Source organism: Wyeomyia smithii, chromosome 1, assembly GCF_029784165.1.
Source record: "Wyeomyia smithii strain HCP4-BCI-WySm-NY-G18 chromosome 1, ASM2978416v1, whole genome shotgun sequence".
In the NCBI taxonomy this organism is placed as follows: domain Eukaryota; kingdom Metazoa; phylum Arthropoda; class Insecta; order Diptera; family Culicidae; genus Wyeomyia; species Wyeomyia smithii.
In genome coordinates, this window is record NC_073694.1 from 98,923,391 (window position 1) to 98,950,500 (window position 27,110).

The window sequence follows — 27,110 nt, forward strand, 5'->3', positions numbered from 1 at the left end:
AGAAAATAAAGAGGATTCAATGTTTTAACGTCAAAGTGAATGGAGTTGATTTAACTCATTATATGGCGACCGACAGAGTGATCTGCAAATTGTTGGATTGCAGAAGTTCGTGGCCGTGAAGTGAAAAGTGAAGCAAATACGGAAAGTGTTAAGTCCTTGAAAATTGAAAAAAAAAAAAGAGACTTAGTGACCTGCTCAGTAATGCAGAGTGAAGAGTGTTGGGACGACGCAGACGCCCCTGCGTATACCCCAAACGTAGAACAGAAGAAAATTATAAAAAAACGCCACCCCGTATGACGAAGGCACAGAAAAAAGCCTTCTACGCGGGTGAGCGTAAAAGGTGGGAGTTGTTGCGGCAACAATCTGAGTGAAAGTGCAAAGAACTAACATTCGAGAAAATTATGAACAAAATTTTAAAAACTATAGACTAAAAAGTGACACTAAAAATAGTAACGATGGGGAAAACGCAGTCGAAGTCCGCGACGGTACATAATGCGGACCCCCAAGTGAAAATCATTAACAATCAGGAGCTGCATAGCGAATCATTGCAGACTCACGAAGTGATGTTATGGGTGATTATGTGTGTATCTTTAGTTCAACTATTGCTAACCGCGTATGAAATGTTGAAACGGCGCATTAATAAGCGCGCGCTGAAAATCGCGAAAAGTCTCCACGACATCAGCCACGTGTAGTGAACTTTCAAAAGACTTTATGCCACCGAAAGATGGCTGTTAAAAGTGTTTAAATAAACAATAATTAAAAACAGTCATGGGCAACTACCACGCCTGAAGAAGGTAAACAGTGTTAAAAAAAAAAAAAAAAATTTGAAACATTTTTGATAAAAAACTTAACGGTAGCTACCTCGCCCGAAGCAGGTAAACAGTGTTTAAAAAATATATATAAAAATAAACCAAACAAACCGTCACCATCAATGGAATCACTAGTGTACAGTTATCGAAATGTTCGCATCAGCAGCAGAAGTCAAGCTTCATCACCGATTGTCAACCAGCCTGTACGACAAGACAGCAGCAGTAATGCCAGATAAGTGATACTTGTGTTTGTATAATAAATATAATAATTTAAAATTAAAAAAAAAAAAACTCTGCTAGAATTTTGTGTTTGCATAATCAATATAATAATTTAAAATTAAAAATCTGTTCATGCTAAAATTTAAGCAAATGATTTTGCATCATATCGAATTTGGTTGGTAGTAGATGGAACGGTTGAAAGAGATTGAAGCTTTCATAAACAGAGAATATCTTAATTTATATAAAAATAAAACTAGAGGAAGAACATTATCGGGCATACAAACCAAAACAATTCAACTTCAGGAATTGTTTACAGAATATAAAATCTTATAACAATCCCTACGGTATAGAATCAGAACTGAAAACTGGAATGAGGAAGTAGAAGCCTATACTAAATTAAAGGAAACATATAACAAATGCATAAATATTCTGGACAACACCCCAGTGACTCAAAGAGGGTATGATAGTGAGCCTGAAATTACTAATAAAAAACTTCTTCCGAAACCCGACATTAATGATTCGCTTTCAAGAGCAAACAGCGATAATAAATTAGCAACACCGAGTACCACTAACTCGTTCTCGAGAACGAACAGTGATATTCACTTAATAAAAAGAAAATTTAAATTAAAAATTTTAGCCAAATTAATCATTTGGTGTAAACGTGCTCATACCGCAGTATCAATGGCACTTAATATAAAAACAGCAGCCGAACTGGCTACCTTAATTCCTGCGTATGATGGAAACTCCGGAGGAGTTAAATCCTTCGTGGACGCAGTAAATTTAGTTAAGACAATAGTACCCGCTGAAAACAAAGCAGCGGCTATTCAAGTTATTTTAACTAAACTAAGTGGGAAAGCGAGAAATCTATTCGCTACAATTCCGGATGATTATGACGGAATTACTCAAGCTTTGATCAGCAATTGCAGTGAGAAAAGTACGTCAGATTCAGCTAAAAGTAATCTGAATAACTTAAAGTTGAAATCTCCAAGCGATTTGCAAAATTTTACTAAGCAAGTAGATTCACTTGCTGAAAAATTGACTGAAACCTATATTACCGAAAAAATTCCGAGCGAAGTCGCAAAGAAAATGTCTCAAAAAGCTGCTATTCAAACATTGGTAGCGAATGCTTCAAACTCAGAGACAAAAATAATGTTAAAAGTAGGTAAATTCACCAATCTCCAGGAAGCCATTAATATAATGGTGGAGAATGAAAATGTTACTACGTCAACATCGAACGCAGTGGTACTAAACGCCACGAGTAACAGAAATAGATATCAAAACAATAACGTGAACAGGATACCGCAGATGAATAATAATCAAAGAACTAATTTCAACAATCGATATCAACCACGATTCCCACTTAATAACTATAGAAATCATAGCAATCATAACAACCAATACAATCAACAGCAGAACAATAGAAACTTTAATCGGTTTAATAGAGGTTTTAATCAAAATTACAACCAAAACCGTCAGTTTAACCCGAATAGAAATTTCGAAGCTGCAAGAATGTTTTTCGCAAGACAGCAAAACATTCCGCAACTACCGAGCAATATTCCGACTCAACATCATGAACGCTTAGTTAATCCCTGCTACGCTCAAGTAGCAACGGGATCCAATCAACCAAACAGTCAGCAAAACGCTAATAACCAACAGTTAGCAATACCACAAAATGGATTTTCCAATCCAAATTATTTTTTTGGCCAACAGTAACAACTGATCCTAGATGTCGACTAACTAGTCAGTTGTTACCAACCGCCACACCGATATTGACAATTAATTTAAATGCATCAAACTTTATCCAGGTCAAAGTGCACATGACCGGGAATACAATTTGTAATTTAATCATTGATACTGGAGCTGATATATCGTTATTTAAAGCGCGTAATATCAACCCAGATCAATCTGTAAATATTAATAATAAAATAAAATTAGTTGGTATTACAGAAAATAGCGTAGAGACTTTAGGCTTAGTTAACACCGCACTATGCTTTAACAATAGCCTAGTTTTGAACCATAATTTTCATTTAGTTACGCCCGATTTACCTATTCAAGCGGATGGTATTTTAGGACGTGACTTCTTGATTAATTATAAATGTATTGTAGATTATGAATATTGGCTACTTACATTTAACATAGAAAATATACAGATAGCGATACCCATTGAAGATAATTTAAACGACGGCTTTATGATACCAAGCCGCAGCGAAGTTATCAGAAGAGTCCCACATTTAAGAATCTCAAAAGACATGGTAGTTCATTCTGAATAGATTTATCCAGGAGTATTTTGTGGAAACTCCATTATTTCAGCAATAAAACCTTACGTTAAGTTTATAAATACTAATAATGAACCATTGTATATATCTTATTCTCAATTTAAACCTACGTTAAGTCGTTTAACTGACTATGTTATTCTTAACGTGAATAAAAACAAACGTCAGCATGAAAGTAGATGTGAACAAATTTTAAATAACATTAACATGGAAAAAATTCCGCAATATGCTAAAGAAAAATTTATGAATTTAATTAATAACTACCAAGATATTTTCTGTTTACCAGAGGAAGTGGTTACGCAGAATAATTTTTATTCACAGAACATTGTTCTTAATGACAATGTTCCAGTATACATTCCTAATTATAAGACAATTCATGCACAGCATGACGAGATTGACAAACAGGTGAACAAAATGTTAGAGAGCAACATAATTGAGCCCTCAGTATCTTCATATAACTCTCCAATTTTACTGGTGCCAAAGAAGTCTAATGACAATGAAAAAAAAATGGCGCTTGGTGGTCGATTTTAGACAACTCAACAAAAAGATTTTAGCGGATAAATTCCCGCTACCGAGAATTGATGACATCTTAGATCAACTCGGTAGAGCAAAGTATTTTTCAACTCTAGATCTCATGTCAGGTTTTCATCAAATACCGCTAGACAATGAATCTAGAAAATTCACCGCCTTTTTAACAAAAAATGGTCATTATCAGTTCACAAGATTACCTTTCGGACTAAATATAAGCCCGGATAGTTTTCAATGAATGATGACAATAGCCATGGCAGGTTTGACGCCAGAGTTAGCATTCATTTATATTGATGATATTGTAATTATTGGTTGTTCAGTTAATCATCATCTTTCAAACCTAACTCAAGTTTTTGAACGTTTGAGATACTATAATCTGAAACTTAATGCACAAAAATGTATTTTTTTCAGTACAGAAGTGACATATTTAGGTCATAAGATTACTGATCAAGGTATGTTACCTGATGATTCCAAATTTAAAGCTGTGTTGAATTACCCAGTACCAACAAATGCAGACGAAGTAAGAAGATTCGTTGCATTCTGTAATTATTATAGGAAATTTGTGCCAAATTTCGCAACGTTGGCATATCCTTTAAATCAGTTGTTAAAGAAAAACACGACGTTCGTTTGGACTGAGAAATGTCAAATTGCATTTGACAGTTTGAGAAATATTTTAATATCACCAACATTGTTGCAATATCCCGATTTTTCAAAGGAATTTATACTGACGACAGATGCTTCAGACGTTGGATGTGGAGCAGTTCTGTCTCAACAAACACAAAATGGAAATTTACCAATCGCTTTTGCAAGTAAAGTATTTATTCAAGCAGAGAAAAATAAACCTGTTATTCTGAAAGAATTAACGGCTATTCATTGGGCCATTAATTATTTCAAGCCTTACTTGTATGGAAGAAAATTCACAGTTCGGACAGATCATAGACCTTTGGTTTATCTGTTTGGAATGAAAAATCCTACTTCTAAATTGACCAGAATGCGTCTCGATTTAGAAGAATATGACTTCACAATAGAATACATTCCAGGCAAAGGAAATGTAGGAGCAGACGCGTTGTCTAGAATAATTACAACCTCAGACGAGTTAAAGAATATAAATATATTAAAAGTAAATACGAGATCTATGACTAGAGAGACTCGAAAGAATAAAATAAATGATATTATTACGGGTGAACGGGAGTCGACGCCAGAAGAGATTGATCACCTCTCTGCGTACTCGACTAATAACCCCTCTGAAACAAATAAATTACTTAAGTTAGAAACAATTGTAGTCGCAAATGAATTAAAGTTTATAATCAATAAAAATAGTAAAATTGTTGCACAAGTGCATCAACAGTTAAATGACGGAAGTCAAATTTTAGAATCTGCTCTTCTGAAATTAGAGGATATCATGGTAAAAATGAATCAAGGAAAAATAGCGCTGTCGACTAACGACGAAATATTCAAAATGATTACTGTCGAAAATTTCAAAAATTTAGCCAATACACTAGTGTATTCTTTACAAATTATAATTTATAAACCACCAATGATGGTTACAAAAAAGGAAGTAATACAGAAAATATTACACGATTTTCATAATACACCTACAGGAGGACATGTAGGACAACATAGATTATACCTTCAAGTAAGAGAAATCTACAAATGGAATAATATGAAAAGATCGATTGCAGAATTCATTAAGGCCTGTGAATTATGCAAACGAAACAAACTCATAAAGCATACAAAAGAAAAACAAATAGTAACTACAACTCCATCATTCCCATTTGAAATTATATCAATAGATACAGTTGGTCCGTTACCTAAAAGTAATAATAACAATAGATACGCAGTGACTATTCAATGCGATCTAACAAAATACGTTATATTAATACCAGTACCAACCAAAGAAGCAAATGTTATCGCTAAAGCGTTGGTTAATGATTTCATACTAACATATGGAACATTTTTAACTTTAAGATCCGATCAAGGAACAGAATATAATAATGAAGTCTTTGATCAGATCTGCAAAATATTACATATCAAACAAAAATTTAGTACAGCTTATCATCCTCAGACAATCGGAGCGCTCGAGAGAAATCACAGATGTTTAAATGAATACCTGAGATCTTTCGTTAACGAGCATCAATCTGATTGGGATGAATGGTTGAAATTTTACGCTTTTAACTACAATACTACTCCACACACAGATCATGGATTTTCTCCACATGAACTTGTTTTTGGAGTTAAAGCTAAATTACCACAAGAAATTTTCAAACAAGGAATAGAACCAGTTTACAACTTTGAACAATATAGTAAAGAATTAAAGTATAAAATTCAAAAATCGAACGAAATTGCAAAAAATAAATTGATTGAACAGAAAGTAAAACGAACAATTTCAACAGAAATAGGTACAAACCCGATCCAATTAAAAATAAATGATACGGTTTATCTAAAAATTGAAAACAGAAGAAAACTGGATCCATTTTATGAAGGTCCATATATAGTAGAAGAACTTTTAGATCCAAATTGCAAAATAAAAAACATTAATTCAAACCATTCAATACTAGTTCACAAAAACCGTTTAATAAAAACTTAAATTTCATATTACATTTCAAATCACATGTATTCAAATATTTCCAAGATATTATATACTCAGATAGCATATATAAATCAAAATCATTTTCATGTATTTTAATTCAAATAAGTAATCAAACGATGTCAAAAGCACAGTATTAATGATCATTCAATGCAATAAAATTCAAATACCGTTTATAAGAGAAAACATAGCACATCCTATTTTTCAATTTACTCCAAAGTGTTGACAACAATAAATGGTTTCATTTCAATTTCACCATTTATGTTCCTCTTGGAGGGATGGTATGGTATATCCCAGATTATGAATTTTTTGAATTTTATGAATTTCCCACAACTTCAAGATAACTTTCCCAAGACCATAAATTAATAACGAAATCCACCTTTTTCCCATATGTTCCCAAGAAACCTTTTTCCCATATGCTTTCAAGAAAAGCCAAAGCAAAGTATTGCTTTGTTTCCCACTAACAAACCATAATTTCCAAACCACTCATGATTCCCACAAGTCCCAAAACGATTAACAAATCCTTTAATTTTCTCACCAGTCTGAAGTACATGTCCAGCAGTTATTCTTGGTCACGTTCCTTCCCAGCCAATAAATTATTTCCAACCTCACAAGTTGCATAACTAAGCTAATGCACTTGAGTTGCATAATGCCTTACTGCCACAGTGAGAGTATCCAATGTCACTATCCCATGTCTTGTCCAGACCTATCCCAAGCCCAATGCGATGTGCGCATATGGCTGCAAAATAAACAAACAAACTCACAGGCTATCTGCGCCTGCCGTGCACGCCTGTATGTTTGTATGTTATGTATTCAAATTACCAATCGTAGCGGCGTCATCAAGCTAGCCCACGATTGGATGACAAGTAAATGAGGTAGCTATGTTTTTCTCCCACTAGTTCGTAGTACTAGAATTAAGCAGCGTAAACTTAGCTGTAAGAACCAACCTGTAAACCTAAAAAAGAAAATAAAGAGGATTCAATGTTTTAACGTCAAAGTGAATGGAGTTGATTTAACTCATTATAGTGCAACTGTTTCGCATCGTGACTACCAGCTGGTGCGTAAGCCGATTTGGCTGCTGGCTGAATTGTGCTACAGCAGTGGACGAGACACAAAAGAGGAAAAAGAAGAAGCCATCAGTTGACAGTGAGTTGTATCGCTGTGTGGAGTGATCTTACACCTGGCTCGCTGCTGGTGGCTGTTTGGTGCTGCTGTATTGGTGCTGCTGGCTGTAACGGCTGCAACTTCGAACGATCGGACAACCAACCTTACTGGAAGGGAGAAGTAAAAAGGTACGTGCTCTTGTCGGCGCTAGTGCGCTAGACTTAGCGGGATGGATGTAGATCCCTCGCCTCCCGCGCCACCATCCCCGAACCCCTCTGACCTTGACCCTTCTGTTACCCCCTCCCCTGTTCATTCTTCAGTCCCCCCTCGCCCCAGGCTTTACCCAGACGGAGCCCAGGGCAGCTATACTGTCTATTTTCGGCCAAAGGCGGAACCGAAATCGAAACAGTTGAACCTCTTGCAGATTTCTAAAGAACTGACGAAGGAGTACAAGGGCGTGACCGAAATTTCCAAGGTCCGGCCTAACAAGCTCCGTGTCGTGGTCAGTAACCTGAAAGAGGCCAACGATATAGCCTGCTCTGAGCTCTTCACACGCGAGTATCGCGTTTACATACCCGCACGAGACGTGGCGATCGACGGTGTCATAACCGATTCGAGTCTGTCCGTCGAGTGTATACTGGAAAGTGCCAAAGGGTGCTTTAAAAACAAAACCTGTCCCGATGTAAAGGTGCTCGACTGCAAGCAATTGCGGTCAGCATCGATCATCGGTGGCAAAACAGTATACACCCCGTCAGACTCGTTTCGAGTTACGTTCGCCGGGTCAGCGCTACCAAGCCACGTTTCGATCCACCGGGTTCGTCTCCCTGTGCGATTATATGTGCCTCGCGTCATGAACTGCCTGAATTGTAAGCAGTGAGGCCACACCGCCACCTACGGCTGCAATAAGGCACGTTGTGGCAAGTGTGGGGAGAATCATGCGGATGATTCCTGCAGTAAAAATGCTGAAAAATGCATTCGCTGTGGGGAGAGTCAGCATGAGCTCTCGACATGTGCGGTGTACATGCAGCGCAGGAATAAAATAAAGAGGTCTCTCAAAGAGCGTTCGAAGCGTTCTTACGCTGAGATGCTGAAGAAGACCGTAACCACTTCTCCCATTACATCAAACCCTTATGATCTGTTGTCCTCTGATGAAACCGATTCTGACGATTCACCAGCGGGAACATCTTACGCCAATCCTGGGGAGTCTAGAAAGAGGAAAAGTATTTCCTCTCCTAAACTTCCCAGAAAAGGTCCTAAGATTTCTCAAAGTGAAATGAAAGTTACAAGCAAACCAAACAGTGCTGCGGAAAAACCGAAGCAAACTCCTCCTGGGCATGCGAATTTAAAGTCCCAGAAGGAGTTCCCAGCACTGCCAGGAACATCTAAAACCCCAGTTGTTCCTTTCGCACATCCAGTTGATGAAACAAACTCTGGATTAGTGAAATTTTCTGACATTGTGGACTGGATTTTTGAAACTTTCAATGTACCCGATCCAATTAAAATTTTTCTTACAGCATTTCTCCCAACAGTTAGATCATTTTTGAAGCAGTTGACTGCCCAATGGCCCCTCCTTGCAGCGATTGTATCCTTCGATGCCTAATTCAACTGCGTATATGAAGGATTCTATCTCTGTCTTACAGTGGAATTGTAGAAGTATTTTACCAAAAATTGATTCGTTTAAAGTTTTGATAAATAAAAACAAATGCGATGCATTTTCCCTTTGTGAAACTTGGCTTACTTCAAATATTGATCTCAACTTCCATGATTTTAATATTATTCGCCTTGATCGAGACACCCCATATGGAGGAGTACTTTTAGGGATTAAAAAGTGCTATTCTTTCTATCGTATTAACCTCCCCTCGATTCCAGGCATCGAAGTTGTCGCATGTCAAATGACAATACAAGGTAAAGAGCTTTGTATTGCCTCAATATATATTCCTCCCAGAGCACAGGTTGGGCAACGGCTGCTCTTTGATTTAATAGAACTTCTTCCCTCGCCACGTTTGATTTTGGAAGACTTCAACTCTCATGGCGTGGCTTGGGGTTCCCCTTACAATGATAACCGCTCCTCTTTAATCTATAACCTTTGCGATGACTTCGACATGACTATTTTAAACAACGGCGAAATGACACGTATCCCGAAACCTCCAGCGCGCCCAAGCGCTTTGAATCTATCCTTATGTTCGACGTCGCTACGGTTGGATTGCACATGGAAGGTAATCCTCGATCCTCACGGTAGCGACCATTTGCCTATTCTTATTTCAATTAATAACGGGTCACCTCGCATGCGACCAGTTGACATTCCGTATGACCTCACACGGAATGTCGATTAGAAGTTATACGAGGAAATGATTTCAAAAGCGGTCGATTCGATTCAACATCATCCACCACTTGAAGAATACAACCTCCTCGCGGGCTTGATTCTCGACGCCGCGTTGCAAGCTCAAACGAAGAAATATCCCGGCGTAACGATTAAAGAACGGCCTCCAACTCCGTGGTGGGACAAAGAGTGCTCCGATGTCTACACGCAAAGATCCGACGCGTTTTTGGCCTACCAGAAGGGAGGCATACCTGGCGACTATTTACGGTATTCGGAGCTTGATACCAAGCTTAAAAGCTTGGCTAAAGCAAAGAAACGCGGACATTGGCGTCGGTTCGTGAACGAGACGTCGAGGGAGACATCGATGAGCACTCTTTGGAACACAGCCCGAAGAATGCGGAATCGCGTAACGATCAACGAAAGCGAGGAGTCTTCAAGTAGGTGGATATTTGATTTTGCCAGGAAAGTATGTCCGGACTCTGTTCCTGAGCAAAATATTGTTCGTGATGCGTCTCCGGGCCACGACGCGATAGAATCACCTTTTACGATGGCAGAATTTTCAGTTGCCCTCCTGTCCTGTAACAATAACGCGCCTGGGTTAGATAGAATCAAATTCAACTTGTTGAAGAATCTACCCGGCAATGCCAAGAGGCGCTTGTTGAACTTGTTCAATAAGTTCCTGGAGCAAAACATTGTACCGCAGGATTGGAGGCAAGTGAAGGTGATCGCCATCCAAAAACCAGGGAAACCAGCTTCTGATCACAACTCTTAAAGGCCGATTGCAATGCTATCCTGTATCCGGAAATTGATGGAAAAAATGATACTCCGTCGTTTAGACCATTGGGTCGAATCAAATGGCCTACTATCGGATACTCAATTTGGCTTCCGCCGTGCCAAAGGGACGAATGATTGTCTTGCGCTGCTTTCAACAGATATTCAGCTGGCGTATGCTCGCAAAGAACAAATGGCGTCTGCGTTCTTGGACATTAAGAGGGCTTTTGATTCCGTTTCTATTGACATTCTTTCGGGCAAACTTCACCGACAAGGATTTTCTCCAATTTTAAACAATTTTTTGCACAATTTGTTGTCCGAAAAGCACATGCATTTTACGCACGGCGATTTGGCAACTTTTCGCATTAGCTACATGGGTCTTCCCCAGGGCTTATGTTTAAGCCCCCTTCTTTAAAACTTTTATGTAAATGACATCGACGAATGTCTGGCAAATTCATGCACGATAAGACAACTTGCAGACGACAGTGTAATCTCTGTTACAGGAGCCAAAGCTGCCGATTTGCAGAACCATTGCAAGATACCTTGGACAATTTGTCTGCTTGGGCTTTACAGCTAGGTATCGAATTCTCTCCGGAGAAGACTGAGATAGTAGTTTTTTCTAGGAAGCATGAATCTGCTCAGCTTCAAACACAATTAATGGGTAAAACGATCTCTCAGGTTTTGGTACACAAATATCTTGGTGTCTGGTTCGACTCTAAAGGCACCTGGGGTTGTCACGTGAGGTATCTGATGAAAAAATGTCAACAAAGAGTGAATTTTCTTCGTACAATAACCGGACAATGGTGGGGAGCCCATCCAGGAGACCTTATAAGGCTTTACCAAACAACGATATTGTCTGTTATTGAATACGGGTGTTTCTGCTTCCGCTCCGCAGCAAACACACATCTGATCAAACTGGAGCGAATACAATATCGTTGTTTGCGTATCGCCTTAGGTTGCATGCAGTCGACCCATACGATGAGTTTGGAGGTCTTAGCTGGAGTACTACCATTGAAAAACCGCTTCTGGAGCCTGTCTTCTCGTATTCTTATCAAATGTGAGGTCTTGAACCGTCCCGTGATTGAAAATTTTGAAAGGTTAATCGAACTTAATTCTCAAGCCCGTTTTATGACATTGTATTTCAATCACATGTCCCAAAATATTAACCCTTCTTCGAATATTCCAAATCGTGTCGACTAATCCAATACTTCTGATTCTACTGTGTTTTTCGATACATCCATGATAGAAGAAACTCGTGGAATCCCGGATCATTTACGCGTGCAGCAGATCCCCAAAATTTTTTCCAATAAATATAGAAACATCAACTGCAACAATATGTTCTACACTGACGGATCACTTCTTGATGGGTCCACTGGCTTCGGTATTTTCAATAACAATTTAACCGTCTCCCATAAGCTCGATAATCCTGCTTCTGTTTACGTCGCAGAATTGGCTGCAATTAAGTACACCCTAGGGATTATCGAAAAAATGCCCACGGACCATTATTTCATCTTTACGGACAGTCTCAGTTCCATTGAGGCTCTCCGATCGATGAAAGATGTTAAGCACTTTCCGTATTTCCTGGGGAAAATACGGGAACATCTGAGTGCTTTATCCGAAAAATCGTTTCAGATTACCTTAGCGTGGGTCCCTTCTCACTGCTCGATACCGGGAAATGAGAAAGCGGACTCTATAGCTAAGGTGGGCGCAACAAACGGTGATATTTATGAAAGACCAATTGCCTTTAATGAATTTTTCGCACTTGTACGTCAGAATACGATCATCAGTTGGCAAAATGCTTGGACCAGAGGGGAATTGGGAAGGTGGTTACATTCCATAATCCCCAAAGTATCGACGAACCCGTGGTTCAAGAGGTTGGATGTAGGTCGGGATTTCATTTGCGTGATGTCCCGGCTTATGTCCAATCACTATAGATTTGACGCGCATCTCCGTCGTGTTGGGCTCGGGGAAAGTGGTATCTGTGCCTGTGGTGAGGGTTATCACGACATAGAGCATGTGGTTTGGTCATGCCCTGTACACCGTGACGCCAGGTCTAGATTAATAGCTTCCCTGCAGGCCGAAGGTAGGCAGCCGGCTGTTCCTGTTCGTGATGTCTTGGCGAGCCGTGACCTATCCTACATGTCCCTTATATACGTTTTCCTGAAATCCATCCACGCCCCAGTTTAGTCCTATCCCCTTCCGCCTACGTCCAACCAAACGACAAGAACACGTTAAGACCCCGGATCCGGAAACAGCAACTAGACCCGCACGATACTCTCAGGTCCCGAGGGAGACAACCCAATATGCCAGTCCGTAATATCTTGGCCCAGCAGCGGAACATATTCAATATGCCGCTTACCTATGGCGATGGAAAACCATCAAACAACAAATCAGTGCTTTTAATGCAAAACATTCTAGCTTCAAGTTAGATTTAGTTTCAGCTCGTAGTCGGCAGCGAGGATAAAAAATTTGCTTTTAGTTATTAAGATACTTCAGAAAGTAAGCTACCAGATATAATTGGCGCCGTTAAACATTAAATTGTATTTGCGCCGTGTCAAATAAATTATAGATGAAGAAAAAAAAATCTTTTAAAACTGGAATAGGCTTTGAAGGTTTCTAAGAATCTTCGACAGCTTCCAAAAGGGTTTTGAATATGGTTTCAATTTTTCAACTTGAGTCTCAAAATTTTGATTTCTCAGAAGAGTAAATCTATGTTTAATCTCTTTCTGTAAATCTTTATAAATAGTTTAAAAAAAACAGGGTCACGAGAACGTTGATATTGACGTCTGCGGATATTTTTCAAACCAATTAGAAGTTGAAGATTTTCGTCAATTATTGGTGAATCAAATTTCTCTTGAGCCTTTGGAACATAATAATTCCTGGCTTCAACAATTGCACATTTTAATGCTTCCATAGCGGAATCAATATTCACTTCGTTTTGCAAATCAAGCTCATTATTGAAATTTCTCTCAATATGAGTTTTGTATCTTTCCCAATTAGCCTGGTTATAATTAAAAACAGAGCTCATAGGGTTTAAAACTGATTCATGTGATAAAAAAAAAGTTATTGGGAGATGGACAGAATCAAAGTCAGAAAAAAAAACAAAAATCATGCCCTCACTGACGTCAGATATCGTTACTGTGAAGCATTCTCAGCTGTCAAAATTCCGTTTGGTAAAAAGGGCAAAATTTCGTGAACCTCTTTTCTTTTTACCTGCGTACCACGCTTAACATAAAACTAGAGAATCGTAACTCAGGCAGATGAATACCAAGATAGGCTTGTTTGGTTTAATGTATGCCATGTTCTTATCAAATTAAGGATTTTTGTTGCGTTCGAGGGTTTATCCGAAAAGAACATGTCGCCTTGAATGAAATATGACAAATCATGGCATTTATCCAATCATCACCTTCGTTGATTGAATATTCATTTTCAACAGAATTACGGGGGCGCGCAGTTATTACGATAAAATCCTTGGCCGGTTTCACCATAAATATTTCACGGCATGTGTTTTTACATGCGCGAAAACGATTTAAATGACAATAATAATCGATCATTATAAAAAGAAAACTCACATTTTTTGTTTTCACGACACTGTCGGAATATAATGTTGTCATTGAAAAATGAAGCCAAGATAAAATTTATTGCTTTACACTTAATTTAGAGAATATATTTCAGTTAAAATCCCGAGGCCGTTCTGTGGCGAGCAAATCGGCCTCTTGAAAACATCTGGTCCTATGATGGAACGCATATAAAGTTTTTACAACTGCAATAAACCTGGGCCAACTAGCTATAACACATGTTTATAGCTGTTGTTAATAGGTTTTTTTCTTTTTTTTTATAGGGGGATTTGTTAGTAGCTTAAGTATTTATGATAAATATTAGTAAATAATGAGTATGTGTGTCCAATCACAAATGGTGACTTCTCAACACTGTTAGTAATTTGTAATTTTAATTGTTAGGATTTGTTTGCTTTCGCAATTAGGACTTATCATTCGTGGGGATTTAAACCTACTTGTCAAGAAAGAAAGTAAACTTACAACTAACTTAAATGCTAACTTATTGGCTACAAAGAGAGCTTATCGTAGCAATTGAGGATTGCAACGATTTTCGTCGAATATTGTTAATAATTTTATTTGACATAGCTTCTAATGGTTCAACACCAGTAAGTCTATGTAATTCGAGTGTACCAAACCAAGGAGGACGCTTCAAAATCATTTTCAGAATTTTATTCTGAATCCTTTGGAGCGTTTTCTTCCTTGTTGAACAGCAACTTGACCAGATCGGTACAGCATAAAGCATTGCTGGTCTAAAAATTTGTTTGTAAACCAAAAGTTTGTTCTTTAAACAAAGTTTAGAATTCCTGTTAATGAGAGGATATAAACATCTCGTATATTTGATGCACTTGGCTTGTATACTCTCAATGTGCTCTTTGAAAATAAGTTTTTTATCGTAAATTAGTCCCAAGTACTTAACCTTATCAGACCAACTCAAAATAACCCCATTCATCTTGACAACGTGATTATTGTTTGGCTTGAGGAAAGAAGCCCTAGGCTTATGAGGAAAAATTATCATTTGAGTCTTAGAAGCATTGGGAGAGATATTCCACTTTTGCAAGTAGGAAGAAAATATATCTAAACTTTTCTGCAATCGACTGCATATGACACGAAGGCTTTTTCCTTTTACGGAAATGCTTGTGCATCCTGGAGGCAAATCAGGAAGATCTGAAGTGAATATGTTATACAGGACTGGGCCCAAGACAGAACCTTGAGGCACACCTGTTCTGACAGGAAATCTATCAGATTTTGAATTCTGAAAGACAACCTGCAGAGTTCGATCAGTAAGATAATTTTTCAAAATTTTGATTAGGAAAATTGGAAAATTAAAAGTTTGCAATTTCGCAATCAAACCTTTATGCCAAACACTGTCGAATGCTTTTTCTATGTCTAAAAGAGCAGCTCCAGTGGAATAACCTTCAGATTTGTTAGCTCGTATCATATTAGTAACTCTGAGCAATTGGTGAGTTGTGGAATGCCCATGGCGAAATCCAAACTGTTCATTTGCAAAAATTGAATTTTCGTTGATGTGTGACATCATTCGGTTAAGAATAATTCTCTCAAACAGTTTACTTATTGAAGAAAGCAAACTGATTGGTCGGTAATTTGAAACTTCAGCTGGATTCTTATCCGGCTTTAAAATTGGAGTAATTTTTGCATTTTTCCATAATTTGGGAAAATATGCAATTTTGAAGCAGTAATTGAAAATTTTCACTAAAAATTCCATTGTGCTCTCAGGGAGATGTTTGATTAGTATATTAAAGATTCCATCGTCACCAGGTGCTTTCATACTTTTGAAATTTTTAATAATTGATTTAATCTCATTCAAGTTAGTTTCAATTATTTCTGCAGGTAAAAAATTCTGGGAAGAAATTAAATCAAATTGACGTGTGACTTCATTTTCAATTGGACTTACAAAATTCAAATTTGAGTTATGAACACTCTCAAACTGCTGAGCAAGTCTTTGAGCCTTTTGTTCATTGGATACAAGAAAACGTTCACCATCTTTTAAAACTGGAATAGGCTTTGAAGGTTTCTAAGAATCTTCGACAGCTTCCAAAAGGGTTTTGAATATGGTTTCAATTTTTCAACTTGAGTCTCAAAATTTTGATTTCTCAGAAGAGTAAATCTATGTTTAATCTCTTTCTGTAAATCTTTATAAATAGTTTTAAAAACAGGGTCACGAGAACGTTGATATTGACGTCTGCGGACATTTTTCAAACGAATTAGAAGTTGAAGGTTTTCGTCAATTATTGGTGAATCAAATTTCTCTTCTCCACGTATGAAGCCATGGCGTCAGCATATTTTGAAACCCGTATTTCAATGCTAAGATGCGATGATATATACTGTTGATTTATACTGTTCAATCTCCTCCTCAGCAAAACAGAGTCAGTGAACGGATGAATAGATCATTAATGGAAAAGATAAGAGCAATGCTTTGTGAAAGCGGGTTATCTAAAGATATGTAAGGTAAAGCATTGAATGCTGCTGCAACATATCTATCGAACCGATCTCCAACAAAAGGGTTATACCCCGTTCACACTACACCGCATATCACCTGATATCAGGCGATTCGTGCTATCGAGGCCATATCACCATCCATATTACCTGATATCCCATACAATCGAGCTGTCAACCGATATCACCTCGGCTACATGCTATCGTGGATATCATGTTCGAAAACCAATAATAACCACATTTCCAGCAGTTGGCAACACGGCCAACAGACATTTGACGCAACCCTACAAATTTCGCACTTCGCGTTGCATGCGAGAAAAAAGGAAGGAAATTTATTTGCTGTTTTCATCCCGCACATGTTGACAATTGCATATGAGAGTTCGCGTTGGTGCGAGCCAACTAACTGACATCTTTATCCTAATCCCATTGCTCTTGTTATCTTGTTTTAGCTTTGACCTGTTTTTGCTTTCTTCTCTTTTCAATTACCAAAGCAAATGTCAAATCATATCAGCTCACTGAAGTGTGAACGCTCGAGGTGATATCCGATATCATCTGGCGATATCAGGTGATATCCGGCGTAGTCTGAACAAGACATTAGAGTCAGATAAAACTCCTACCAAGTGTGGTTTAGAAGACGCCCCAATTTGAAATATTTGAGAATCTTTGGATGCAAAGCATTCAAACAAATCAAAGGAGGAACGTAAAAAAAACTGGATTCCACGAGTAAATCATTGATTTTTTTGGGATACACAAACAATGGTTTTAGATTGTGGAATGTCGAAACACGTTTTATTAAAATTGGTAGAAACGTCGTATTCGACGAATCGGTCATAGTTTATCGTGGAAATGGATTGAATGAAGTCAAATCTGGGGAACAGGATTTGACACTTTCTACACAATTCCAATTCAAGGATAACTATGGAAATCTCGGTGAAGAGATCAGGAACACGAGAGTGATGGTCGGGAATCATCTTCTGAGAAAGATCAGGAGAATGATAGTCATGGATCACCATCCGATGAAGATCAAATAGAAGATGCTACCATAGTTGAACAAAATCCAGATCCAGGCGAGAACCAGGATGCATCGGAGGAATCAGTTGGCGAAACTGACTACGGGAGTGCAAATGATTGTCGAGCCGATGGAGAGGAAGATGAAGAATTGAGATAAAGCCAGAGGGATAGAAGACCACCAGACGTGGTTTGGTTTTCGGACTACTAAACGAGAATGACTACAATCCAAAATGGTGAAATTTCGTAGACAATCAAGGACTTGAAGGAACTAGTGGACTGGGAGGAATGGAAGCAAGCACTCAAAAAAAAAGCTAGTTGCATTGAATAGCAACAATACTTGGACAGTGGTCAACTGTAGTTGCATTGAATAGCAACAATACTTGGGCAGTGGTTAACTGTATACCAAAGTAAAACCAAGTACTCAAAATGAATCTTCTCGTTGAAAGAAGATGGCAGGCACAAGGCGCGGATAGTGGCCAAGAATGTTCACAGCGACAAGGATTCGACAAAAGTGAAGCATTCGCACCTGTTGTAAAGCTAGAAAGCGTTCGTTTCGCACTTGCACTTGCTAACGAACTTGTACAGCAAATGAATGTCAAAACAGCATTTTTGAATGGACAATTGGAAGAGGAAATCTTCATGAAATTGCCACTCAATGAAAACGGACAAAGTCAGATTGTTCGTCCAAATAAAAGCTTGTATGGACTAAAGCAAGCAACAGACAACAAATCGAAATCTACGGGGATAATAATCATACTCTATGTAGATGACATTTTGCAAATATCTTAAAATAACAATATAGTTCACTCTCGAATTTCCCATATATTCCCGTGAAGACAGACAGGGAACACCCCCTCTTGTGGTGAAAAAGGTAACTAAACTTATTGCACAGTGGTACAGTAAGGCAATTTAGGCGGACATAAGCTTTTCGTTGCGATTTTGGTTTGCGGTTTAAAGCCATAGTTTTTGTAAAAAGTTGTTTCTTATACATAGTCTTCTATTTATTCTATTTATGTGGTCCTCAAATCAACGAAATAAAAACAAATTAACTTGTTTTTATTTGCATAAATAATTGTAAACATTCTTTGGCAAACTTGTAGACCAACTAATTCTAAGTAACTTTGTAAAAAATTTTTCTGTAGACATGAAATTTGGTTTCCAAAAACAGTCTTTTCACTCTATTTTTTCAATTCAAATTTAAAAACAAAGTTTTCTTCGGTAACTTTAATCAAAAATACGCCAAAAAACATGACACAGATGTAGTAGTACAGATGAAGAGTTTTCACTATTTCTATTTTAAAAATAGACCCTTTTGATATATTGATGTCTCCGTTTAGGGCAAACATAAATAATATTTTTTGGTATCATTTGAAAGAACAAATATTGTATAAATATTGTGAAGAAATACCGAAAGTTGCTTAAAATTAGTTGATCTACAACTGTGCCGATGAATGTATACATATACATATACATATATGAAAACAAAAAGTTAGTTTTTTCATTTTGTCGATTTCAGGACCACCCCAATTTTCATTTGCACATAAAAAATAGACTAAACATAAGAAACAAGTTCTTAGAAAAAAAATTTACTCTAAAACCACGAAATCGCATCGAAAAACTCATGTCCGCCTACATTGCCTTACTGTACCACTGTGCATTGTTGTTGAATTTCTGTGAGCGGGTGACATTCTCACACACGAAACTGAATTTACTCAATTTTAGATTTAGTTAACTCAATTTTATACTTTCACAGAAAAAAATATGTTGCAGATTTCGTGCGTATATTGTTTGTATGTAAAACTAACGCCATTCCGGGAGTTAAGTATTGATAATATAATACATGTAGCTTATCGAGGCACGAAGAAGAAATATTCAAATAATCAGGCCACGACGTGTAAATGGTAAACTAATCCCAAGTTGCTATATACGTGGTTCCCTGTGTAACTTCACTAGCTCAGATCCATCACGGGAAGCAACTACGAAATGTGCGGCCTTGCTCAAGCTCAATAATCAGGCCACGAAGTGTACAATTAAATGAATATTTCAATTACCTCGTGAAAAAGATAAAAGGAGAAACCGCACGATGGTTGTCAATAGTCGTATATGGTTGTTGTGCAACTTTTAGCTTAGATAACACTTGAATGTTCTATCAATTTAACAATTTATGTATTGATACTGTTCCATCCGTCACGACAGCAACAATAAGAACGCGAATACATAGACAAGGCAAATTGAGTACATACATCCCTCTCTACCTAGCAGCTTGATGGGTGAGCACCGATTCATCGATGCTATTCCCATTCATTCTATGTACGACCGTTGAAGTGTTCAGTTCGTAGTTCGCGCGATCAAATTTAAATTTAAAGTTAATAAAGATAGTTTGCTAAGTGTTAATCACGTGTATTCCATCGATCGATCAACCGTATACAGTCCACTCTAAACTAATCCGGCCAGGGAATCGTGAACAAACTTTGAGTGTCACGGGTTTCACGTTTCTAACCCACGTCTTATGGTCCATTGATGTGGAACATAAATTGGTCCTTCGAGCCGGATCATAGCACAGTGAATGAAAAGTGACTCAAAGGATCGGTATCCAGTTCATATAAGGTTTCCTTCCAAGAAGGAATCATTCCAAGAGCACGTGATAAAACAGCAGATCGAAAAGTACAGCCGTCGCGAAGTACAGTCGTCGCGTGCGCGTCGCGAGGTGAAATTGCGAGTCGATACAAGCGAGAACGTGTTCAAGGACGTTTTGCTGCGCGTGTGCTACGTTGCCGTTTTTGTGTGAAAGAGAGTCTCGATACGAACACTGTGTGAGAAAAGACCATCGAACAAAAAAGTAGTAAAGTGAGAAGTTTCGAAATGCCGCTAGAACATTCACCAGTAAGAAATATGCTAGAAAATCAAAACCAAGTGGACCAACTGCAAGAAGGTCAGAATGTTCTACTTCTGAGTCGAAGCCGAAACAGTAATACTCCAACCGGACAACATTCAAGGTCCAATTCGTCCGCTTCATTTCACGGATTCAATTGGGAGGAGGGAATGGAGCTGGAGTCGATGCGAAAATTGAAGGGCTTGTTCCGGCAGAGAGGACAGATCGAACAGAAGCTAGTGAGGATTCAGTTGACTTTGCAGACGCAGAGTAGTATGACGTTAGCCCAGTTGCAGTGCGCGGAGAAGAAACTAGTTGTAATCTATAGCGAGTTTAGCCACTTCCATAGTGAAATCATGGCCTTGATTCCTGATGAAGCATCGGATGAGCAAGATGAAATTTACTGCACTTTTGAGGATCGTCATACCGAGTTGTCGAATCACATCCAGGAAAGAATCAATGCTGCTACTCAAATGCAAACCGTGAGTTCATCTGTTTCCCCACAGGTTATTATTCAGCAGCAGCCGTTGAAAGCACCTATTCCTACATTTGACGGTAATTATGCTAATTGGCCAAAATTCAAGGCGATTTTCCAAGACCTGATGGCACAGTCCGGGGACTCAGAGGCATTAAAACTGTACCACCTAGACAAAGCATTGATTGGATCCGCAGCAGGTATATTAGATGCAAAAATAATCAACGAGGGTAATTATAAGCAAGCGTGGAAGGTGCTAACAGACCGTTACGAAAACATACGTGTAATCGTTGAGTCACACATTCAAGGATTGCTTACCCTACGAAAAATGTCTAAAGCAACATTCAAAGAATTGGATGGCCTGCTAACTGAAGCAACCGGTCATGTTGAAGGCCTACGGTACCAAAAACAACAGTTGACGGGTATCTCCGAGCACATCGTGGTGCATCTTATCGTCAGTGCCTTGGATGATTCGACCCGCATGGCTTGGGAACGTACCCAGCATAGAGGTGTGCTCCCAAAATACGAACAAACAATCTCCTTTCTCAAAACCAGTTGTCAAGTGCTGGAGCAGTGTGAATCATCGCAAGCTTTCTCCCAACGAACCGCCGTAAAATCAAAGTTTTCACCAGTCAACAACAAAATGCCATCGCTCAAGACTAACGCAGTTACTTCAAGTTCCAGCAAGTCTTCAGGTTCCTGCCACTTTTGTGGAGGTTCACATCTTAACTTCCAATGTGAGGAATTCAAGCAGCTGACAGCAACTCAAAGGGCAGAAAAGGTTCGAGCAAAAGGTTTGTGCTTCAACTGCCTCCGGAAGGGACATCAGTCCAAACAGTGCACGTCTAACAACACGTGTCGAAAATGCAGCCGCAAACATCACACCATTCTCCACGATGATGCTGAAAGGAACAGCAGTCAGGATTCAAAGGCCGACATTGCCGCGCCAAAGCAACCTGTCGCGAATAATCAACCAACTGTTGTTCAACCTTCTGTTTCGGTGGTGGATAAACCAGTATCCACTACATGCTCAAGCAATCACGTTTCAACATCAAAGACCGTCTTGCTGTTGACTGCTGTCGTTCAAGCCATTGATGAACATAACCAGTCCCACCCTTGTCGAGTCCTACTTGACAGTGGGTCTCAAGTTAACTTCGTCATCGAGAAAATGGCAACCCGCCTCGGTTGTTCTAGAATGCCAGCAAATGTATCAATCACTGGAATCAATGCCCTGAGAAGTCTAGCTCGTGATAAGGTGTTCGTTAAATTCCAATCGAGCTACGGAGACTTTCAAGCCAACATCGAGTGTCTGGTTACAACCAAGGTAACTGGAACTTTTCCTAACCGAACGATTGATTTCAGCTCCTGGGAACTTCCTGAAGGCATTCAACTCGCCGATCCACATTTCTTCCAGCCAGAAAAGGTTGACATGTTAATCGGGGGAGAATTGTTCTTTGATCTTCTTAAGCCCGATCAAATAAGTCTTGGTGACAATTTACCACAACTTCGAGAAACTCATCTTGGATGGGTGGTAGCTGGAGTAATCAACGAGCCGTACATTTCGAATGCGGCTATTCAACACGTCAACCATGCTTCGATCGATTCCATCGAGGAAATGATGCATCAATTTTGGAAGGTGGAGGAAGTACCAAACGCATCTCCATTTTCATCCGAACAGCTGTCATGTGAAGCCCATTTCCTGTCGACATACAAGCACGATGCAACGGGTAGGTTTGTTGTAAAACTACCGTTTAAAGAAAACCTCAACCGGTTGGATAATTGCCGTTCTTTGGCACTCAAGCGATTCCTTATGTTAGAAAAACGATTGGAGCGTAATCCCGAGCTGAGGCAGCAATACAACGATTTCATAAGGGAGTATGAAGACCTCGGCCATTGCAGAGAAGTTAAGGAAGCTGAGGATCCAGGTAATATGGATACGTACTATCTGCCGCATCATGCAGTATTACGACCGTCAAGCTCAACCACGAAGTGCCGCGTCGTATTCGATGCTAGTGCCAAAATGGACTCATCAAAACTATCGCTCAATGAGGTTCTTCAAGTAGGACCAGTTGTACAGAATGGCATATTCTCTATTACGCTGCGATTCCGTAAGTACGCTTATGCATTTTCAAGCGATATAGAAAAAATGTACCGCATGTGTTCGTTGCGCCGGAAGAACGCCGATTCCTCCGATGCTTTTGGAGGTCCGACCCGTCACATCCATTAAGGGTTCTCGAGCTTAATACCGTTACTTACGGAACAGCTTGTGCGCCATACCAAGCAACAAGGTGTTTGGTACAACTTGCCAAGGAAGAAGGTTCCGAGTTTCCCATCGGCTCTCGAATCTTGACTGAGGACTTTTACGTTGACGATGCGCTTTCTGGCGCTAACACGTTGGAAGAAGCTCTCGAAAGCCAACGTCAATTAAAGGAACTGCTAACCAGAGGTGGTTTCCATATTCACAAATGGTGCTCCAATTCGGCAGAGTTTCTAGAGCACATTCCACCAGCCGACCGAGAAAGGAAGGTTCCTTTTCATGAGTACGGAGCAAATGAAGTAATAAAGGTGCTTGGATTGTTGTGGGATCCTGACGGCGACGTCCTCATGATAGCCAATCCGCCGAAATGTTCTTTTCCGGATGATGAGCTAGCCACGAAACGAATGATTTATTCCGAGGTGGCAAAATTGTTCGATCCACTCGGACTGTTTGCACCAGTAATTGTCATGGCCAAACTCTTAGTACAGCAGCTTTGGAAAATATCAGCTGGATGGGACGATCCCATCGACGAAACCATCCGCGAAAATTGGGCTACTCTGCGCGCATCCCTTCCAGACCTTGGACGCATTCACGTTCCAAGGTGTGTTATGTTCCCGAATGCGATTGCATATGAGTTGCATGGTTTTTCCGATGCATCGAACGTGGCGTACAGTGCATGCGTCTACTTGAGAAGTATTTTCACCAATGGATCCGCCAACCTACGTCTTCTATGCAGCAAGTCAAAGGTTGCCCCATTAGACGATGTCTCCATTCCTCGTAAAGAGCTCTGTGCCGCTCAGCTGCTTTCGAAATTGATCAGCCAGGTCGTTCCCGCGCTTCAAATGTACTTTCGAGAAGTTGTTCTCTGGTCGGACAGCACCATTGTTCTGGCATGGCTGAAGAAACCGTTAGATCAACTTCAGACGTTCGTAAGGAATCGGATTGCTTTGATACGAAGGGATACTAATGAGTATCGATGGAGTTATGTTTGCTCGGCCAATAATCCCGCCGATATCGTTTCTCGAGGAAAGCTGCCAGAAGATTTAAAACAAAATATTCTCTGGTGGAGCGGTCCAAGATTCCTGTGTGAAGTAGAATATGACGTTGAAGACACCGAAGAGATTTTGGAGAAACTTCCCGAACTGAAAGTCCACGTCATAACCGTGTCAGCTCACGATTCGTTTCCATTCTTCGGAAAATTCAGTTCTTTTCGGAAAATCCAGCGCACCATGTGCTACGATCTACGGTTTATTCGAAATTGCAAACAGCCAAAGTCTAATCGTGTGAAGCAAGTACATCTTTCCATCGAAGAACTACGTCAAGCATCCGAAGCAATCGTCAAGGCGATTCAACAAGCACATCTTAGGGACGAAATTAAGCGAGTGATTTCCAACCAAACATGCAAGCGTCTTGGTAACCTGCGTCCAGTGTATGAAAACGGTTTACTACGAGTTGGAGGGCGATTAGATCGCTCAGTACTGCCGTTTGCTGCAAAACATCAGTTAATACTTCCCGATAAAGATCCTGTAACGAAAAAACTCATTAGAACTTTGCATATGGAGCATCTTCACGTCGGCCAGGCCGGTTTGATCAGCATCATTCGTCAAAGGTACTGGCTTTTAAATGCTAAATCAACTGTGCGACAAGTAACACGATCGTGCGTTACATGTTTCCGAACAAAACCCGTTGAAACCAAACAGCTAATGGGAAATCTCCCTACCTCGAGAATTGTGCCATCACCACCGTTCGCAGTTACTGGCGTCGATTATGCCGGTCCATTCATGGTGAGGCAAGGTTCTTATCGTCCGAAGCTTGTTAAGTCCTACGTCGCAGTTTACGTCTGTATGGCGACAAAGGCTGTACATTTAGAGATTGTGTCCGACTTAACAACGGATGCCTTCTTGGCGTCTTTGAAACGGTTCATTAGTCGGAGAGGAATGGTGCAGCAAATTCACTCTGACAATGCGACCAACTTTCATGGAGCAAGCAACCAACTGCACGAGTTGTACCGACAGTTTCAGAATCAACAAGAGGTGAAGAAAATCCAGCAGTTTTGTGAAGTACGCGAGATACAGTGGCATTTCATCCCACCAGACGCACCAGAGTTCGGTGGTCTCTGGGAAGCGGCGGTCAAGGCGATGAAAACTCACCTGAAGCGAGTCGTAGGGAATGCAAACCTCACTTACGAAGAAATGGCAACCATTCTAGCCGAAATAGAAGCCATTTTAAATTCTCGTCCGTTGTTCAGTTTGCCCAACGATCCTGCCGATCCACAGGTAATAACACCAGCTCATTACCTCATAGGTCGACCGTTGTCTGCACCAGCTGAGCCATCTTTAGAAGACACCAAGGTGAACCGACTCGATAGATGGCAACACCTCCAGCTCATGCGTGAGCATTTTTGGCGAGCGTGGTCAAGGGACTACCTTAATTCTCTCCAACCACGTAAGAAGAATACCAGAGCAACGTCGAACGTTCGACCTGGCATGGTCGTTCTTCTCCACGATAAGACGCAACCTCCGCTCAGCTGGAAACTGGGCAGAATCACCGGAGTGTATCCTGGTGACGACGGCTTAGTGCGAGCCATTGACGTATTTTCCAACGGAGCAACATACCGTCGTCCAATCAACAAGGTCTCGATAATTCCAATCGAGGACAACGTCTGCTCTGCCCCGGTCCTTTTGTTGATACGAAGTTTCAACCCGGGGGAGAATGTTCCATCCGTCACGACAGCAACAATAAGAACGCGAATACATAGACAAGGCAAATTGAGTACATACATCCCTCTCTACCTAGCAGCTTGATGGGTGAGCACCGATTCATCGATGCTATTCCCATTCATTCTATGTACGACCGTTGAAGTGTTCAGTTCGTAGTTCGCGCGATCAAATTTAAATTTAAAGTTAATAAAGATAGTTTGCTAAGTGTTAATCACGTGTATTCCATCGATCGATCAACCGTATACAGTCCACTCTAAACTAATCCGGCCAGGGAATCGTGAACAAACTTTGAGTGTCACGGGTTTCACGTTTCTAACCCACGTCTTATGGTCCATTGATGTGGAACAGATACATATAATGTTGTAATTGGTTTAAAAGCTTTATTATATTATATATAAAAGATATTCAACAAAACAAACATAATTAGTGATAACAACTGTTATATCAGCAGATCCCCAAAATTTTTTCCAATAAATATCGAAACATGAACTGCAACAATATGTTCTACACTGACGGATCACTTCTTGATGGGTCCACTGGCTTCGGTATTTTCAATAACAATTTAACCGTCTCCCATAAACTCGATAATCCTGCTTCTGTTTACGTCGCAGAATTAGCTGCAATTCAGTACACCCTAGGGATTATCGAAAAAATGCCCAAGGACCATTATTTCATCTTTACGGACAGTCTCAGTTCCATTGAGGCTTTCCGATCGATGAAAGATGTTAAGCACTCTCCGTATTTCCTGGGGAAAATACGGGAACATCTGAGTGCTTTATCCGAAAAATCGTTCCAGATTACCTCAGCGTGGGTCGCTTCTCACTGCTCGATACCGGGAAATGAGAAAGCGGACTCTTTGGCTAAGGTGGGCGCAACAAACGGTGATATTTATGAAAGACCAATTGCCTTTAATGAATTTTTCGCACTTGTACGTCAGAATACGATCATCAGTTGGCAAAATTCTTGGACCAGAGGGGAACTGGGAAGGTGGTTACATTCCATAATCCCCAAGGTGTCGACGAACCCGTGGTTCAAGGGGTTGGATGTAGGTCGGGATTTCATTTGCGCGATGTCCCGGCTTATGTCCAATCACTATAGATTTGACGCGCATCTCCGTCGTGTTGGGCTCGGGGAAAGTGGTATCTGTGCCTGT

At 39.8% G+C, this 27,110-nt stretch overlaps 2 protein-coding genes across 2 annotated transcripts; both read left to right on the forward strand.

Annotated features, from left to right (window-relative positions):
* The first annotated feature begins 1,709 nt into the window (after positions 1-1,709).
* Positions 1,710-17,790, forward strand: LOC129716970 (probable serine/threonine-protein kinase roco9). The gene is made up of 2 exons (XM_055666814.1): positions 1,710-2,683; positions 17,559-17,790. The coding sequence occupies exons 1-2, from the start codon at positions 1,710-1,712 to the stop codon at positions 17,788-17,790; spliced, it is 1,206 nt and encodes a 401-aa protein (XP_055522789.1).
* A 2,705-nt stretch (positions 17,791-20,495) lies between these two features.
* LOC129716971 (uncharacterized) lies at positions 20,496-26,041 on the forward strand. Its single transcript, XM_055666815.1, has 2 exons — positions 20,496-23,184; positions 23,244-26,041. Exons 1-2 carry the CDS (start codon positions 20,496-20,498, stop codon positions 26,039-26,041), a joined length of 5,487 nt encoding a protein of 1,828 aa, XP_055522790.1.
* Positions 26,042-27,110: the final 1,069 nt, after the last annotated feature.

Coding starts and splice junctions, on each gene's coding strand:
- LOC129716970 (XM_055666814.1), top strand. CDS start 1,710: ATGGCACTTAATATAAAAACAGCAGCCGAACTGGCTACCTTAATTCCT. Junction 2,684..17,558: donor CAAAACGCTAATAACCAACA/GTTAGCAATACC, acceptor ATCTCGGTGAAG/AGATCAGGAACACGAGAGTG.
- LOC129716971 (XM_055666815.1), top strand. CDS start 20,496: ATGCCGCTAGAACATTCACCAGTAAGAAATATGCTAGAAAATCAAAAC. Junction 23,185..23,243: donor TTCCTCCGATGCTTTTGGAG/GTCCGACCCGTC, acceptor CTTACGGAACAG/CTTGTGCGCCATACCAAGCA.